The sequence below is a fragment of the Nerophis lumbriciformis genome, linkage group LG32, assembly GCF_033978685.3.
Source record: "Nerophis lumbriciformis linkage group LG32, RoL_Nlum_v2.1, whole genome shotgun sequence".
NCBI lineage: Eukaryota > Metazoa > Chordata > Actinopteri > Syngnathiformes > Syngnathidae > Nerophis > Nerophis lumbriciformis.
Window position 1 is genome coordinate 18,650,238 of NC_084579.2, and position 17,795 is coordinate 18,668,032.

At 40.2% G+C, this 17,795-nt stretch overlaps 1 protein-coding gene across 6 annotated transcripts in view; it reads left to right on the top strand.

Moving 5' to 3' along the window:
• Window positions 1–17,795, top strand: part of sema4d (sema domain, immunoglobulin domain (Ig), transmembrane domain (TM) and short cytoplasmic domain, (semaphorin) 4D) — a 110,085-nt gene that overhangs the window by 84,287 nt on the left and 8,003 nt on the right. For 4 of the 6 annotated variants that reach the window (XM_061927452.2, XM_061927449.2, XM_061927453.2 and 1 more), the window contains 7 exons: window positions 4,236–4,411; window positions 4,488–4,644; window positions 5,806–6,028; window positions 8,257–8,369; window positions 8,498–8,670; window positions 8,748–8,794; window positions 12,852–14,163. In XM_061927452.2, the coding sequence (XP_061783436.1) occupies window positions 4,236–4,411; window positions 4,488–4,644; window positions 5,806–6,028; window positions 8,257–8,369; window positions 8,498–8,670; window positions 8,748–8,794; window positions 12,852–13,843 (1,881 nt within the window). In that variant the 3' untranslated portion in view covers window positions 13,844–14,163. Of the gene's footprint in view, window positions 1–4,235; window positions 4,412–4,487; window positions 4,645–5,805; window positions 6,029–8,256; window positions 8,370–8,497; window positions 8,671–8,747; window positions 8,795–12,851; window positions 14,164–15,564; window positions 16,159–17,795 lie in introns of those variants that run through there. The other 2 variants (XM_061927455.1, XM_061927454.1) reach the window with 2 other exon arrangements.

The following is a 17,795-nucleotide window of genomic DNA, read 5'->3' on the forward strand; positions in this document are numbered from 1 at the left end:
TATATGTTGATCATCAAAACGCCCACGATACTGGTAGAAAAGATGCAATATACTTATGTAGCAGGCGCAATGTGATTTATCAATACTCCTCACCATTTTGCGAGCACTATTTAGCGTTTTATTTAGCACGTGTCAGAAGGACGTGCAAACTGACAGTTTCACACACGGCTGCAGGGTCAGTGCTCGCGCTGCAAAGACAGACGATGGACGGGCAAGAATCCTCCGTCATACATGTGTGTCACATTTTGGACGGTCAGAAATGAAAAATATTAGACATACTGTCTATTCTGCAACATTTTTTTATAACTACCAGAGGACTTAAAGACTTTCATCCATCCATCCATTTTCTACCGCTTGTCCCTTGTTAAAACAAATTAAATTTATGCGTTTTGGTGTCACTTAATATTTTTTCAATTATGTTTTTTTCACATGGAATACGTATTATTAAAATATTTCTTATATGAAAAAAACTTCTTTAAGTATGCATTTTTTGCATCTTGAGCAGATTAAAAGGAACCGCCCCCTATGGGCACATCTTCGGCGGTAAAAAATAAAAAGTGTTTTTATTGTTGATGCACTGCACGACTGCTGTTAAAATGTCCATAAAAAGTGGTACATGTCTCCTACTTGTTTGAAAACATAGCAAAACGTAACGGAGGGAGTATGATAAAATGAATGTTCAGTAAATGAGTGTCACTGTGGTGATGCCGCGTTTAGCAAAAATACTTATTTAAATAAGGCAGTCTGCATCACTTTACAACTGCACACGCAGTCCTAGTAAATTGCACGCAACACGGCCACTAATTGTACACACCGTTTTATAGATTGTACACGCTGTTTAGTGCGTGGTGTTTGGATGTTAGAAAATCAGGCCCATAGTGCGCTAAACATGATCAATCACAATTAACGGTGTAATTTGACACCCCTTGGTTATGTACTGTATATCCTCATTAGACAAATGGTAAATGACCTTTGGGCAATTAGTTCATCTGTTTTCTTTATGGTGGCCTTCTAGCTAGAATTTTACAAACATGTACAATTTAAAGGGGAACTGCACTTTTTTTGAATTTTTCCCACTCTTTTACAATCATTATGAAAGACAAGACGACAGATGTATTTTTTAATGCATTCTAACTCGTAAATAAAAGTCTTATTACAATGGAGCCAATGGGAGGTCTTTTATTCTGCCCATAAATACCTTTAAGTAACATCCAAATACAGCCAACAATACTTCTTTTACATCTTGTGACCTGGATATTAACCAAGTATTAGTGATATTGTTATTATAATCACTAACGCAGACACACTATTTATAGCTGCACCATGATCACAGGGAGCTAACTAGCTTGTGTGGTTTTGTTGACAACATCGACTGGTGAGCTGTTTTTTTCACCTCAAAGCCCTTGAAAGTTTGTTCCAGATCATAAATAATGCCTCTCACCTTGATAGTAGAAGGATGAAAATGTACTCTGACGAGTTGGTCAACTTTGGCATCCAATTGAGACCTGAAAATGGTGAGACGGAAACAAGAAGTCGCTTGGTTCCTCCCTCTTTTTTCTTCGCAAAGGCTATGAGTCATTCTTTATCCAAACGGGAACATATCAACATCCTATCAGTCGGCATCCGAGTGAGAGGAGACCTTGTATAGTAAGTGATGTGTTATTATGTTTGTTGGCTCTCATAAAGTCTGCTGTGAGTAGTAATCAGTGATGTTTGTTGAAGGAAAAAGTGAACGTTGTGATGCGTTTGTGAAAATAATGTGCCGCCGTATGCTTAGAATGAGCAAAATACTTAAATAAAACATGTTATTATGAATGTGCCTGTTACTGCATTACATATATACTTACTCCATGTGTATAAAACATAGATGGAGGTGTTTGGATGTGTTTTAGAGCGCTTTATAGGCGGAATAGATTGACTTTCATAGGCTCCATTGTAAGCAGACTTTTGCTCACATTTATTTACTAGTTAGAATGTATTAAAAATAGAAAAACATATGTGTGCTTGTCTTACATTAAAAAGTGCAGTGCCACTTTAAGATGTTTACCAAATTTCAGGGTGATTCGACCAAACACTACAGTGGGTGTTTTGTAAAGCTGTGTGAGAAATTTCAAGTCAATTCGACTTCAAACGTTGAATAAGGGTCCAGGACTTGGGATTTTCTGTCATGACACAAGAACGCCCACTGGGGGTTTTCCTACAGCGTTTTATTGACCAACCGCAAATAGTTTTGAAAGTCATACCGGCTATGCTGTCATTTCTCCTTCCATATTGGCAATATTACATTATGATATGTTGTCCAGAGAAAACATTTGATGAGAGATTATGTCACTAAATACCGTATATTACCAAATAGTAGCCCGGGTGTTTATTTCACAAAATCGATTTTGGAGACAGGCGTTTAAAAGAAGCAGGCGGTTATTTGCACAAGGCTTTTATTTATTTTTGCACCAGCCTGCACCAGGCCATTATTTGGTTACAATGGTTACTGTCCAGTATTTTTTTTCGTACAAAAAACTTTAAATGTTAAAGCTATTGTAAACATACAAACAAAAAAACAAGAGATCAACATGAGGTAGGCTATCAAAAGACAAGAGATCAACAAGGCCTCAACATGGCAGTAGTGCAACAATTGTCAAATAGAATACCAATACTAAAAATAAATCCATCCATCCATCCATCCATTTCCTACCGCTTATTCCCTTCGGGGTCGCGGGGGGTGCTGGAGCCTATCTCAGCTACAACCGAGCGGAAGGCGGGGTACACCCTGGACAAGTCGCCACCTCATCGCAGGGCCAACACAGATAGACAGACAACATTCACACTCACATTCAATAAACTTTTTAAATAAAGCAGCCTACCGGGAACAATTTAATTATGGTACCAAGTACTCAAGTACAAAACCCACCATCAAAACAGAACAATAATACTGTCACTTAAATAAAATAAAGGCTACAGTAATCCAAGTTTTAAATAAAGCAGCATACAGGAAAAATAAAATTATGGTACCAAGTACTCTATAAAACCATCTAAAAAATAATACTGCAGCAAACGCAACCCCAGTAGCATTTTAATCTAAATCATGCAAATAACAGCCCATGGGGAGCTATTTGGACATAGGCAGTTATTAGGAAGAGGCGGTTAATTCACAAAATGGGGTCAGACCCCGGGCGGTTATTAGGACATGGGCGGTTATTTGCCCAAGGGTGTTTATTTGGTAATATACGGTAGACTATTGTTTATTTCTATGTCTTTTTGTAACTATCGCCCTTCCCTTTAACCTCACCCAAACTCAAAACATACTCCTTACTTGGACTAACGTTCTTTAGATCAGAGGTCCCCAACACACCAATAAGCTTGTTTAAACAATAAAACACCTCATAGGTAGTCGCCATTCGTTATGTTTGTTCTAACTTTGTGACATGATACAATGCACATTAATGAACATATAAAATGTACCGTATTTTTCGGAGTATAAGCCGCACCTGCCGAAAATGCATAATAAAGAAGGAAAAAGACATATATGAATCGCACTGGGGCCCGGCCAAACTATGAAAAAAACTGCGACTTATAGTCCGAAAAATACGGTAAATGTGACAGATTGTAGCCAAAGGCTGATTTTCATCTGCAGTCCCCGGTAGGTTGATGGTATATACTACCATCAACCTGCTGGGGATCTCATTGCAAAGAAACAAGCACAGGGCTCCCACTAATTCAGTGTTGCACTGAGTTCTATTTTTCATGCATTTATTTTTGCCACACGTAGAAAGCCGGTCCGTGAAAATAATGCCTTTTCATGATTTAATTAGTTTGTTCTAAGTTAGTTAATCAACCCTCACAGATATTTTAAAACTCTGGAAATATGTTAAGAAGTGGGCGTTCCAGTGGGCGAAAATAGAACCCATTTCTGGAGTTGGATGATGTTGAAACGTTGGGGTTTTATTACAGCACCGCTATGTGGTGTATTTGTTAGGAAAATATTATCACAGGCAGCACAGTAGGAGTGAATGTTTTCACACATTTTCTTCCATTTGTGTGCAGCAGTTCAGGAGTAGAAGAGTTAAAAAGCTAGTCTCTAACTTTTTTAAGTAACTTTTTTTTTAGTAATCAAAAGATGAAAAATGTTATAGATGACACCAGAATCCATTTTTTTGTAGTTGGTGGCAAATAGTGAAAATAAATTGTGACTCCTTTTGTCTCTTTTCCAATCTCATCTCACCATCCTTCTTCCACAGGGTGATCTTGGAGGACAGAGGACACTGCAGAAAAAGTGGACATCTTTTCTAAAAGCCAAGCTAGTGTGCTCCATGCCCGAGCTCAACTTTGTCTTCAACGTGGTACACGATGTCTTCATACTGAAGGGTGCAAGTTTGAAGGACACGGTCATCTATGGGGTCTTCACGTCCCAATGGTCAGTCACTGGGCTCCGAGGAGAGAGACGATATCATTTTGTACGTTTTCTGCATTTTAATCGTACTCTCTTCTAGGGGTAATGTGGGCTTGTCGGCCGTGTGCGCCTACAACTTGACCACAGTGGAGAAGGTCTTCTCCGAGGGCAAGTACATGCAGAAGGCCACGGTGGAGCAGTCCCACACCAAGTGGGTCCGCTACAACGGCATCACTCCGTCACCACGTCCTGGAGCAGTAAGTTCAGTCATCCACTAGGATTTTAAATTACCGTATTTCTCGGACGATAAGTCACAGTTTTTTTCATAGTTTGGCCGGGGGTGCCAAACTATAATAATTTCACGACTTATGTGTGAAATTATTAACACATTACCGTAAAATATCAAATAATATTATTTAGCTCATTCACGTAAGAGACTAGACGTATAAGATTTCATGGGATTTAGCGATTAGGAGTGACAGATTGTTTGGTAAACGTATAGCATGTTCTATATGTTATAGTTATTTGAATGACTCTTACCATAATATGTTACGTTAACATACCAGGCACGTTCTCTTATTTATGCGTCATATAACGTACACTTATTCAGCCTGTTGTTAACTATTCTTTATTTATTTTAAATTGCCTTTCAAATGTCTATTCTTGGTGTTGGGTTTTATCAAATAAATGTCCCCAAAAAATGCGACTTATATATGTTTTTTTCCTTCTTTATTACGCATTTTCGGCAGGTGCGACTTATACTCCGGTGCGACTTATACTCCGAAAAATACGGTACGATAAATATTAGGGATATGTTGATCAGTATCAGCTGATTTTCGTGTCGATTAATGCCTTTCAATGCCGATCCCCTCTGGTGAACACGGTTTGTTTTTAGCGCCTTGTTTGTTTTTAGCGCCATACACCAGAGGCGTCAAACTAATTTTCATTGTGGGCCATACAATACTATTCAACTATACTTCATTTACGTTCCGTAACTTGTATAATAACCAAGCTGTAGCGACATTGTTATTGTAAGAGCAAACTACAGTAGTAATACATCGCCTTGCAACGAACGGCATGCTACGGCATTTGCCGTAAGCAAAGGTTCTGCGTCAGTACCCGAATGAGTTTGTAATGCATAACACAATGCGATAGGACCCTAATCTGTACTGACTGGAAAACATGAACAATCATATTACAATATCTGTGAAGTAATAGCCCACATTTCTTGTTCTATTTAACTTAATTTTTTCCGGTTTATTTTGGGTAACCACGCCATTTATGTCTGCATAGCTTGGTTCCAAGTTCCCCATTTACATTGCAAAGTCACGCCTACCTCACTCTCTCGGCAGTGTGTAAACAGCTGTTCCTTTGTCTGTTTAAACAATGTTAAAATGTCTCTCTACCTGCCATGCCAGTGTATCAACAGCCACATGCGGCAGCAGAACATCAACAGCTCCCTGCACCTCCCGGACAAAACCCTGCAGTTTGTCAAAGACCACCCCCTGATGGAGGATCCGGTCCTTCCCGTCGGCAACAGACCCCGCCTCGTTACCAAAGACGTCAACTACACACAGGTTGTGGTCGAGCGGGTCCGCGCACTTGATGGCAACATCTATGACGTCATCTTCACCACAACAGGTATGAAACGGTCACAGTACCTCACAAAAATGAGTACAGCCCTGTAATAACGGTGTATTATGTAATAAGGTAATACATGTTCAAGTCATTATGTGATTATGCCACATTTTGTACCGTATTTTTCGGATTATAAATCGTTCCGTAGTATAAATTGCTCCGAAGTATAAATCGCACCGGCCAAAAATGCATAATAAAGAAGGAAAAAAACATATATAAGTCGCACTACAGTATAAGTCGCATTTTTGGGGGAAATTTATTTGATAAAAATCCAACACCAAGAATAGACATTTGAAAGGCAATTTTCAAGCACCCATTTGTGAATTCGTTCCTCGAGCTGTGGCCACCTAGCTTTTAGCCCGCGATTAGCTTTTTAAGTTTTCTTCATTTCAGTAAGAGTAGCCTCCGCTTTTCGCCAGTCCCTTACAAGTTTCTCGCTTACTCCAATCTTTCTTTCTGCTGCTCAATTGCCGTTTTCTGCTGCATATTTCACTACTTCTAGCTTGTAACCTGCAGTATATGATTTCCTTTTTGGTACCATTTTTGTTCAGCCCTTCTCAGTTTTTATAAGTTACTGCCAATGTTGAAATGATCAATTTTCATAGGTACAGAAGTAGTAGCAGGTAGCATCTTTTTTTTCACAATGCACTTCTGCCATGACCCGCCCCCACCAAATGTTTATTGGTTGACGTGTGTGTGTGACGATTGCTGATATACGCCTAGTCTCTTACGTGAATGAGATAAATAATATTATTTGATATTTTACAGTAATGTGTTAATAATTTCACACATAAGTCGCTCCAGAGTATAAATCGCACCCCCGGCCAAACTATGAAAAAACTGCGATTTATAATCCGAAAAATACGGTAATTAAATTTTTTGTTGTATTTTATAATAACATGTTAGATAATTGCAAAAGTTATTACAAAAGGCGCGTGCTGCACTTTAAAAAAAAAAAAAAGTAACTATTTGTTACATTATATAATAAACCATTGAAATTGATGCCTTAATTAAAAAAACTATCACAGCAGCGTAATGCATCAAATATTTATATTTTCATCAAAACATTTTTGGACAAGTCGCCAGCACGGTGGAAGAGTGCGTCTGCCTCACAATACGAAGGTCCTGAGTAGTCGTGAGTTCAATCCCGGCCTCTGGATCTTTCTGTGTGGAGTTTGCATGTTCTCCCCGTGACTGCGTGGGTTCCCTCCGAGTACTCTGGCTTCCTCCCACCTCCAAAAACTTTCACCTGGGGATAGGTTGATTGGCAACACTAAAATTGGCCCTCGTGTGTGAATGTGAGTGTGAATGTTGTCTGTCTATCTGTGTTGGCCCTGTGATAAGGTGGCGACTTGTCCAGAGTGTACGCCGCCTTCCGCACGAATGCAGCTGAGATAGGCTCCAGCGCCCCCCGCGACCCCAAAAGGGACAAGCGGTAGAAAATGGATGGATGGATGTTCAAGTCATTATGTGATTATGCCACATTTTGTAATTAAATTTTTAGTTGTATTTTATAATAACATGTTGGATAATTGCAAAAGTTATTACAAAAGGCGCGTGCTGCACTTAAAAAAAAAAAAAAAAAAAAAAAAAGTAACTATTTGTTACATTATATAATAAACCATTGAAATTGATGCCTTAATTAAAAAAAACTATCACAGCAGCGCAATGCATCAAATATTTATATTTTCATCAAACATTTTTGAAAATAGTGACCTAAAGTTGTTTTGTTTTGTGTGAAAACATCAAAGAAGTTGAGCTTGTTATTTTTTTGTAAATGCATATATAATTAAATATGAAGGCTTTCTAATGTACTTCTTTGCATGAAAACAAAGGTAACATGGCCTTGTTATTTATAGGCACATGATTGTGCTGGTCCGGCCCACTTGACATTTAATTAGGGTTTATGTGGCCACAGGACCAAAATGAGTTTGACAGCCCTGGTTTAACCCATCGCTATTTTAAAGTATATCCATGTTTCATATCTACACTATCATCCCTTGAGAAGATATTCTGTAATATAATTGGTAAAAATATAACTAACTGCACTTGAGGTCCCAACATGTGACCACAGTTGTATATATTTCTTCAATTTTGATAAAGTTATGACATTTTTGCCTCATACATTAGATTCAGTGTTACTGAAAGTACAGTATTGTTTCAACAGCAGGTGGCAGTAATGTGTCTTGACAGAATGACTATAATAATGATAATAATATATCCTTTTTTAGATACGGGGGTCCTGCACAAGTCGGTGGTTATCGGCGGAGTCGTCCACATTGTGGAAGAGATCCAGCTCCTTAAGAAGTCGGAACCCATCAAGACCTTAGTGTTGTCGTCCGAGGTCAGTCTTCACTCTCATTAGCTGAAAGAGCTTTGCCTAAAACAGAAGATGTGTACGTGTGTTATTTGAGGAAGATGAGCTAGGAGTTTAATGTACGCTTTCTTTGGCTTCCTAATGTGCTCCCACAGACGCGATCCATTTACGCTGGTTCCGACTCGAGGGTGGTGCAGTCACCCACATCCTTCTGTGGCAGGTACCGATCCTGTGACGACTGCATACTGGCCCGAGACCCTTACTGCGCCTGGGACCCTCACACTGCTCACTGCGTCAATATCCTTGATGCACCCGAACAGCAGCTTAGGTGACGACAACAACTCATACGTTGTCACTAAAGCTTACACAGTCATTCATCTTTAAACATATGTTTTTTTTCTTTAGGAGGCTAATTCAGAGTCTTAATGGTGATGCAGACAAATGTCCTAAAGGTAAGGCGCATGTATTCATTGAGGAAGTGAGGCAAAATGGTCCTCTATTAAATGGCAGGCTTTGTTGTCAGGCTAGTTTAACTCTCTGGGGACATTGGATTGGAATTTATTATGTGTAAAATAGCTCACGTTACGCAAATGTATACTAAAATGTGTACCTCATTTGACATCATTTGATCAAAAGGCCTTCAAATGGTTAAAATTAAAAACGTGTTTGCTATTTTTGTTTAGGGCTAAAGTTGATTGAAATTTGAGCCAAAAAAAGTAGAAATTCACAATAATACATCAAAGTGATGTACTTGAAATGTAGCCTTATTGTTGGAATTTTGACAGTTTAAAATGACTTTCAGTCAGCCATACTAAGATCATGCCATTTGTGTGTCTGTAGCTTTAATGCTAATGAGCCTTGTTTGTTCAGTTCAGAGTTGATGACGGAGTGTCTCTCCAAGAAGAGCTATAGGGCACTTTATTTTCAATATACACAGTATCTCTACACTTGTCCAACATATTAGATGCCATATTTTACATACAACAACGTAATATTAAGGAGTGGGACAGGAGGACACAAGGGTTGGAATTGGGGGTTAAATCACCAAAATGATTCCCGGGCGCGGCCACCGCTGCTGCTCACTGCTCCCCTCACCTCCCAGGGGGTGATCAAGGGTGATGGGTCAAATGCAGAGAATAATTTCGCCACACCTAGTGTGTGTGTGACAATCATTGGTACTTTAACTTTTTAACTTTAAATGTTGTAAGCTTCATTGCTAACATCACACTTCGATTTTAGAATTAGATTTGAGAAAAACTAAATAATCAAACACACAGCTCCCAATTTGAGAAAAACTAAATAATCAAACACACAGCTCCCAATTTGAGAAAAACTAAATAATCAAACACACAGCTCCCATGTCTGTAACTGACTGATGGATAGTTGGTAGATGCAGGTTTTATTTTAAGATGTGTAATGAAGCCTGTTTTTTTAAATATTGTTTTTATATTTTACTAAGCCATCTCCTGTGAAGTGGTGGTCATAAAACATACAGTGGAACCTCAATTTACAAACTTCATTGGTTTGCATATTAAAGCAAATTTCTCCATAAGAAACAATGTAAACATGAAAAATATGTTCCAGCCTCCACAAAAGTCTGTATTTTAGTAAAAGTTTATACATTTTGGACACAATATAAAGCGCTATACAGTACTGTGTATCAAACAAACATAACAAGGGGGTTATGGATTAACTTTCTATTTAAGAACAAAACAAAAACTAACTGAACTGTCCTCTTCCTACGTTGCTACCCTGCTGACACACAAACACACACACACACACACACACACACACACCGTCACTAGCCCTGTGGTGCACTCTGTTTGAAATCATAAAACTCTTTCATAAAATTATACCATTTTAACAGCCAGGTCGCTAAAATGATTAGGAATAAAAAATAAAAATCCACTTTCACACAACCGATTCCAATGCCAATCATCCGTGAGTAAGATCTGCCGTTAACAATTACGTGTATTAACTGTAGATTTCTGTATTTATTTATGGTGAGTGCTAATGACAGGTCAACAACAACACAATAATTAAAGTAGTTAATTATTCTCTTCCCCCCGTGATAACTTATCTGTACTTGAATGAAGCTTAATATACTAAGAATTACAGTTTATCTGTCGTAATGGAGGTGATTATTATTAACTTAGAGGAGCTGCTCCACACTGTGTATAGAGACACACTCACACGTTAGCTGCTCGCTACGTGTCAGCAAGGGGACTAAAAAAATGTTGTATATAGCATTAATTGGGGATCACATACTTTTTTACGAAAATCGTTCGATACTGATCGGCGGCCCATTTCTGCTGTGTATATTTGTTGAATGTATCAAAACCACACATCGCTTGTCCATTGGTTTGTTTGGGCTCATATTAAGCTATCAAAAACTACAAAACAATTGTAAAAAGGCTAAAATAACACTTAAACGCACACAAAGTAGCAATTAGCACAGTAGCTAATGACAGAACTGCTGTCAAAATAATGAGCACTAGGGACTGATCAGTTTGCCCACAATGGATGTGCTTAGGGGTGTAACGGTACACAAACATTTCGGTTCGGTACATACCTCGGTTTAGAGGTCACGGTTCGGTTCATTTTCGGTACAGTAAGAAAATTACAAAATATACATTTTTGGGTTATTTATTTACCAAATTTGCAAAATCTTCCACCAAAAATATTTTTCTTAGTGGAATATTTGATGTGAAGTAATCGGAACCTTGGATAGGTCAAAAATTCATAATAACATTGATTTTGATTCTATAGTGTTTTGAGCAATGACAGTTTGAAAGAAAAAAAACAGATTTGTTTTATTAGTCAACATTGCAACCTTTTCTAAATTACATTTAACCTTTAAGCTTTTTTATTTCACTTTTGTTATGTTTTTGTTTATTTTAATAGTATTTTTAGAATGTGCCGTGGGCCTTTAAAACATTAGCTGTGGGTCGCAAATGGCCTCCGGGGCACACTTTTGACATCCCTGCTGTAGATAATAAAAAATAAAATCTGATAAATCTATGGATAAAAAGCAGAGCCTGGCGACGTCATAACTATCATAACTCTTTTACTCTCTCTGTCTCTGCCCCTCCCTCACGAATGCTGCTGCGCTCACAATTTTTGTTTTTAACCCCTTCTTAACCCTGAACGTACATTGAAAATACACGCAACCCTAACTCAAAATGCCGGACATTTGAAGCATTTAAGAAACTTCGCCCTGACAGCTCCGCAAAAGAGGACATGTCCGGGGAAAAGAGTCTATCGTAGCCCGTTAGCTACTAGCATGCCGAGTGTTGTGCCTCGGTGTGCATTGTTTACACAACGTGCGTTACGCTACTTAATATGTCCGTGTGAAAACTCGTTCAGTACACCTCCAAACCGAACCGGAACCCCCGTACCGAAACGGTTCAATACAAATACACGTACCGTTACACCCCTAGCTGCCGGGCACAAAATGGCTGCACTGCAAGCACACAATTGGTGGATGAAACGTACACATACACCAGAGCAAATTTCTATTTGGCCTGTGGTTCGTAAATTGAAAGGTTTGTACAATGTAAATCATACTTGCCAACCCTCCCGGATTTTCCGGGAGACTCCCGAAATTCAGCGCCTCTCCCGAAAACCTCCCGGGACAAATTTTCTCCCGAAAATCTCCCGAAATTCAGGCGGACGTGAGTGACGTGTCGACAGCCTGTTTTCACATCCGCTTTCCCACAATATAAACAGCGTGCCTGCCCAATCACGTTATAACTGTAGAATGATCGAGGGCGAGTTCTTGGTTTCTTATGTGGGTTTATTGTTAGGCAGTTTCACTAACGTCCTCCCAGCGCGGCAACAACACACAACAACAGCAATCACGTTTTCGTCTACCGTAAAGCAGTTCGTCTGCCGTAAACAGCAATGTTGTGACACTCTTAAACAGGACACTACTGCCCTCTACTGTACATGCATATGTGACAATAACATCTAGAGCTTTTAGAGAGTGCAGTGCACAACTGGAGATGAAGCAGAATGCATCATCAGCATGGTTAGAAAAATAGTGACAGAGAATAGAACAAGGATGGACAATTCAACCCTTAACTCAACAATGAGTAGATGAGTGTTATGTGTGTGTATATGTGGAAATAAATGAACACTGAAATTCAAGTATTTATTTTATTTATATATATATATATATATATATATATATATATATATATATATATATATATATATAATAAAATAAATATATATATATATATATATAGCTAGAATTCACTGAAAGTCAAGTATTTCTTATATATATATGTATTAAATACTTGACTTGGTGAATTCTAGCTGTAAATATACTCCTCCCCTTTTAACCACGCCCCCAGCCACGCCCCCCTCTCCCCCCACCTCCCGATATCGGAGGTCTCAAGGTTGGCAAGTATGATGTAAATTGAGGTTCCACTGCGCATCATTCAAATGTTAATTTTGCATAATTTGGGCCCTTTAAGTAATACCAGCTTTCCTTTCCCCACATAGCGCCAGGTATGTCCCTGAAGGACTACCAACTAGTGACTGTGAAGCCGGGGAGCTCCGCTGAGCTGCCCTGCCTGCTGCGCTCCAATATGGCGCACGTGCTGTGGAAATCCAACGGCTCGCTTCTCACCGAGGCCTCCCGCTTCCACTTCATCCGTGAGAACGGCCTCCTCATTTACAGCGTGGCTCCAGAGGATCAAGGCCGCTATGAGTGCTGGTCGGTGGAGTTCGCCGCCGCCGTCGGGAAGAACTTCACCAGCCTCCTGGCAGGATACGTCTTGAGTCTCGATCTCCCGCCGAGAGGCCCACGTGTGGGCGGCAACGCAGCGGCGACGACAACCCTCCAGAACCGAGAGACCTTAAGCGCACGTGATGGCAAAGGTAACGTTGACACCGACGGAGTGCTAACTCCAGCCCTTGCCCCTCCCAATTTCACAGCTCCGGTGATGCTCACATCCCCGCCCCACTCTTCACTAACCCCGCTCCCTACAAAGTCACTGCCAAAGCAGCATCTCCCGCCAAGGGACAGCGTGACCCGCCCCGACAACGCCGAGCCCGAGGCGGAATACTTGCAACAAAGCAACAGCATAGCGCTCCTCTTCCTCTTCCTCCTCTTTTTCCTGCTCTTCCTGGCCGCCATGGCGTACAACTGCTACATGCAGTACCTCCCGGCGCCCTGCCTGCGCTTGCGGGCGGCCTTGCTGGGCACACACAAAACCGCCAGTCAGCCAGAGTACCGCGCTTGTGAAGCAGGCCTCATGGAGGCACCCGGCACGGACAAAATGAACATGACGGAGCCCACGCCCACGCAGAACGGCAGCCAGAATCTGCGGGCTCTGCGCGACACCGGCTACGAGACTGAACCGGAGTGCGGCAACGGTCGGGTCCCTTCCCACAGTTTCGGAGATGAAAGCTCATCCCAGGAGAAACCCTTTGATGTGGACTGCGCCTCCCAGCCTATACAGTTTGCAGATGCAGATGAACCTTACTGCTAGCCTGAAACCTCACCTTACGCTCTTGCTGCATCTTTGCATAAGACACTGCATCCAGAAAGTATTCACAGCGCCTGACTTTTCCTCGTTTTGTTTTGTTACAGCTTTATTCCAAAAATGGAATTAATTCATTTTTGTCCTCAAAATTCTACACACAATATCCCATAATGACAATGTGAACACTTTTAAAAAAAAAAAAAAATTTTGCAATTACAATTTATTACAAAATTAAAAAAAAAAAATCATCAGAGCTTTTGCTCAATGCTTTGTTGATGCACCTTTGGCAGCAATTACAGCCTCAAGTATTTTTTAATACGATGCCACAAGCTTGGCACACCCATCTTTGTGCAGTTTCACTCATTCCTCCTTGCAGCACCTCTCAAGCGCCATCAGGTTGAATGGGAAGCGTTGCTTTTCCTCCAGGATGTCTCTGTATATTGCTGCATTCATCTTTCCGTCTATCCTGACTTGTCTCCCAGTTCTTACCCCTGAAAAACATCCCCACTGTAGGGATGGTATTGGCCTGGTGAAGCGCGATGCCTGGTTTCCTTCAAACATGACACCTGACCACATAATTTTGTTTCTCAAAGTGTTAGTCTTTCAGGTGCATTTAGGAAAACTTAAAACTAAGTAAAGGGTTCCGTCTGGACACTATACCATACAGGCCTGATTGGTGGATTTCTGCAGAGATGTTTGTCCTTCTGGAAGGTTCTCCTCTTTCCACAGAGGAATACTGTAGCCCCGGCAGAGTGACCATCAGGTTCTTGGTCACCTCCCTGACTAGACTAAGATGAATGCAGCAATGTACAGAGACATCATGGATTAAAAACCAGTGCTTCCCCATTCAACCTGATGGAGCTTGAGAGGTGCTGCAAAGAGGAATGGGTGAAACTGCACAAAGATAGGTGTGCCAAACTTGTGGCATCGTATTCAAAAAGACTCTTGGCTGTAATTGCTGCCAAAGGTGCATCAACAAAGTATTGGGCAAAGGCTGTGAATACTTATGTAAATGTCATTTTTTATTTTTTATACATTTGCAAAAATACAAAATAAATAACTTCACGGTGTCAATATGGGGTATTGTGTGTAGAATTTTGAGGACAAAATGGATGCATTCCACTTTAGAATAAGGCTGTAACATAACAACATGTTGAAAAAGTGAAGCTATGAAAACTTTGCGAATGCACTGCACATCCAACTCTCTAAAACTTTTGTGTGTTCACTGAAGCTCGTGCACCCTCTTAGAATAAGTCCAGCAAGAAAAGCTGGTTGCTAAATTCCACATTGGAAACCTTGTTTACCAAATTGGTAAGTTATTTGGTTGTTTTCCAAAGTGGACTTGGTTTCTGTGTACGTAGGCTGACCTAGTATTGTCGTTTGTTCTTTTTGCATCCTGGGCCCTCAGCGTTTCTCAGGGAAGGTTAGCTCAGCGTGTCGTGATTATTCCCGGTATGAGCCAGCAAAGTTTTGCAACAAATCAAACCACTGACGTCCTGACAGGACAATCCTTTTTTTTCTTATAATTTTTGGGTTCTCCACCATCTTTCATCCTCTTTTTCTGAAGCCCTGGACACAATCAGATAATTATTTAAGGTGAATCGCATTGTTTTTATTTTAATGCTTTTATTTATTGCACCTGGCATCCATCTGTTTTGGGCAGAATGTTCCTCAACATTTTTTGTATTTTTTTTCCCTCTCTTCCCCCACCACCGCCTCTTTCGCAGTTTCGTCACCTTCACTGTCCCCCTGTGTCTTCCCTTCTTCTTCCTCCACTTTCACCTCATCCTCCTCCTCCTACATGGAGGCTGGTGAGGCCGAAGTGACGCTGTTGCCCCCCTTGCTGAAGGACCAGGCTTGGGGGCTTCATGCCCAGGAGGGCTTCCTGCTCTTCTGCCTGGCCCTGGGTAAGTCCTGGCAGCTCACTTCCCTCGCTTGGTTTGGACATCTAACACTTTTTAACCTTCCTCTGCCACCCCCTTTCATGTCATTGGTTCAAACTAACTGTGTGTAACGCAAGGAGACCCCACACTTTGGATGTGGCGGAACTGTGAGGAGCAACATGAATGTGCACAAACACTGCTGTGAACGGACATTCATACTTTGGTGCAGTGTTGTCGTGTTTCTCTGCATTTCCAATGGTATAATTCTCTATGGTAGGCTCACTGTGTTGCATCCCAATATGGCAACCGGGATGTTTTTGTGCCTGTAAACAACATGTAAATATGTAATTGTATATATAAGGGGTGGAAAAAAAATACATTTTTGAAGATGTACAGTACATAAAATCGAAGTGTTTCGTTAGGAAGGCTAAATAAAGTTTGTCAAATCTAACACTGGCTCGTTTGATTTTTTTTTTTTTTTTGCTTGCTGCATCTCTGCTGTGGTATGAATAACAATACTACATTGATTAGAATCATGTGACATATACCGCATTTTTCGGACTATAAGTCGCAGTTTTTTTCATAGTTTGGCCGGGGGTGCGACTTATACTAAGGAGCGACTTATGTGTGAAATTATTAACACATTAGCGTAAAATATCAAATAATATTATTTAGCTCATTCACGTAAGAGACTAGACGTATAAGATTTCATGGGATTTAGCGATTAGGAGTGACAGATTGTTTGGTAAACGTATAGCATGTTCTATATGTTATAGTTATTTGAATGTCTCTTACCATAATATGTTACGTTAACATACCAGGCACGTTCTCAGTTGGTTATTTATGTGTCATATAACGTACACTTATTCAGCCTGTTCACTATTCTTTATTTATTTTAAATTGCCTTTTAAATGTCTATTCTTGGTGTTGGGTTTTATCAAATAAATTTCCCCAAAAAATGCGACTTATATGTTTTTTCCTTCTTTATTATGCATTTTCGGCCGGTGCGACTTATACTCCGGTGCGACTTATACTCCGAAAAATTCGGTACAGTGAATATTTTGATATCTTATGGTGTTCCACAAGAGTCAATACACAACCCACGATATTTTTGTCATGTATGTAAAATACAGTGGAACCCTAAGCTTGTATATTTTGGAGTTAAAAAATACACCTGTAATTCTGCACAAATTTTCTCAGAGATCAAAGCACCACTGTGCAATATCTTGCAAGATCTCAGCAAATCTCACTGAACGACTTTTTTTTTTGACATCTTCAGGGTCAACTCAGCACTTTTATTTTTTGTGTCGTTTTTAAACAATGATTCATCTGAAGGACTGTGGAGTAAAGTGATAACAAATGGGAAAAATCAAGAGACAACCTGAAAATTCTACTTTTTTGTGACATGTCAGTACCTCAGTGACGAAAGTGTTTCATATCTTAGTCCTGGTAGTAAATTGACATAATGAGAAAAAAATGCAACTGTTTGTCAGTGTCCGTCACACAACATTACATCAATGGTGAGTATTTAAAACAAACATTTAATGGAAAATTTTAGGCTTGATTTTGTACTGCGTTAGGCGGTAATGCATTTAAAAGCGACATCAGTGTGTAAAGGATATCACCACGTGGGCTCAGGAACACTTCAGAAACCCACTGTCAGTAACTACAGTTTGTCGCTACATCTGTAAGTGCAAGTTAAAACTCGACGATGCAAAGCAAAAGCCATTTACCAACAACACCCAGAAAGGCCGCCGGCTTCGCTGGGCCCGAGCTCATCTAAGATGGACTGATGCAAAGTGGAAAAGTGTTCTGTGGTCTGACGAGTCCACTTTTCAAATTGTTTTTGGAAACTATGGACGTTGTGTCCTCCGGAACAAAGAGGAAAATAATTACAGGCCAAAGTTGAAAAGCCAGCATCTGTGATGGTATGGGGGTGTATTAGTGCCAAAGGCATGGGTAACTTACACATCTGTGAAGGCACCATTAATGCTGAAAGGTACATACAGGTTTTGGAGCAAAATATGTTGCCATCCAAGCAGCGTTATCATGGACGCCCCTGCTTATTTCTGCAA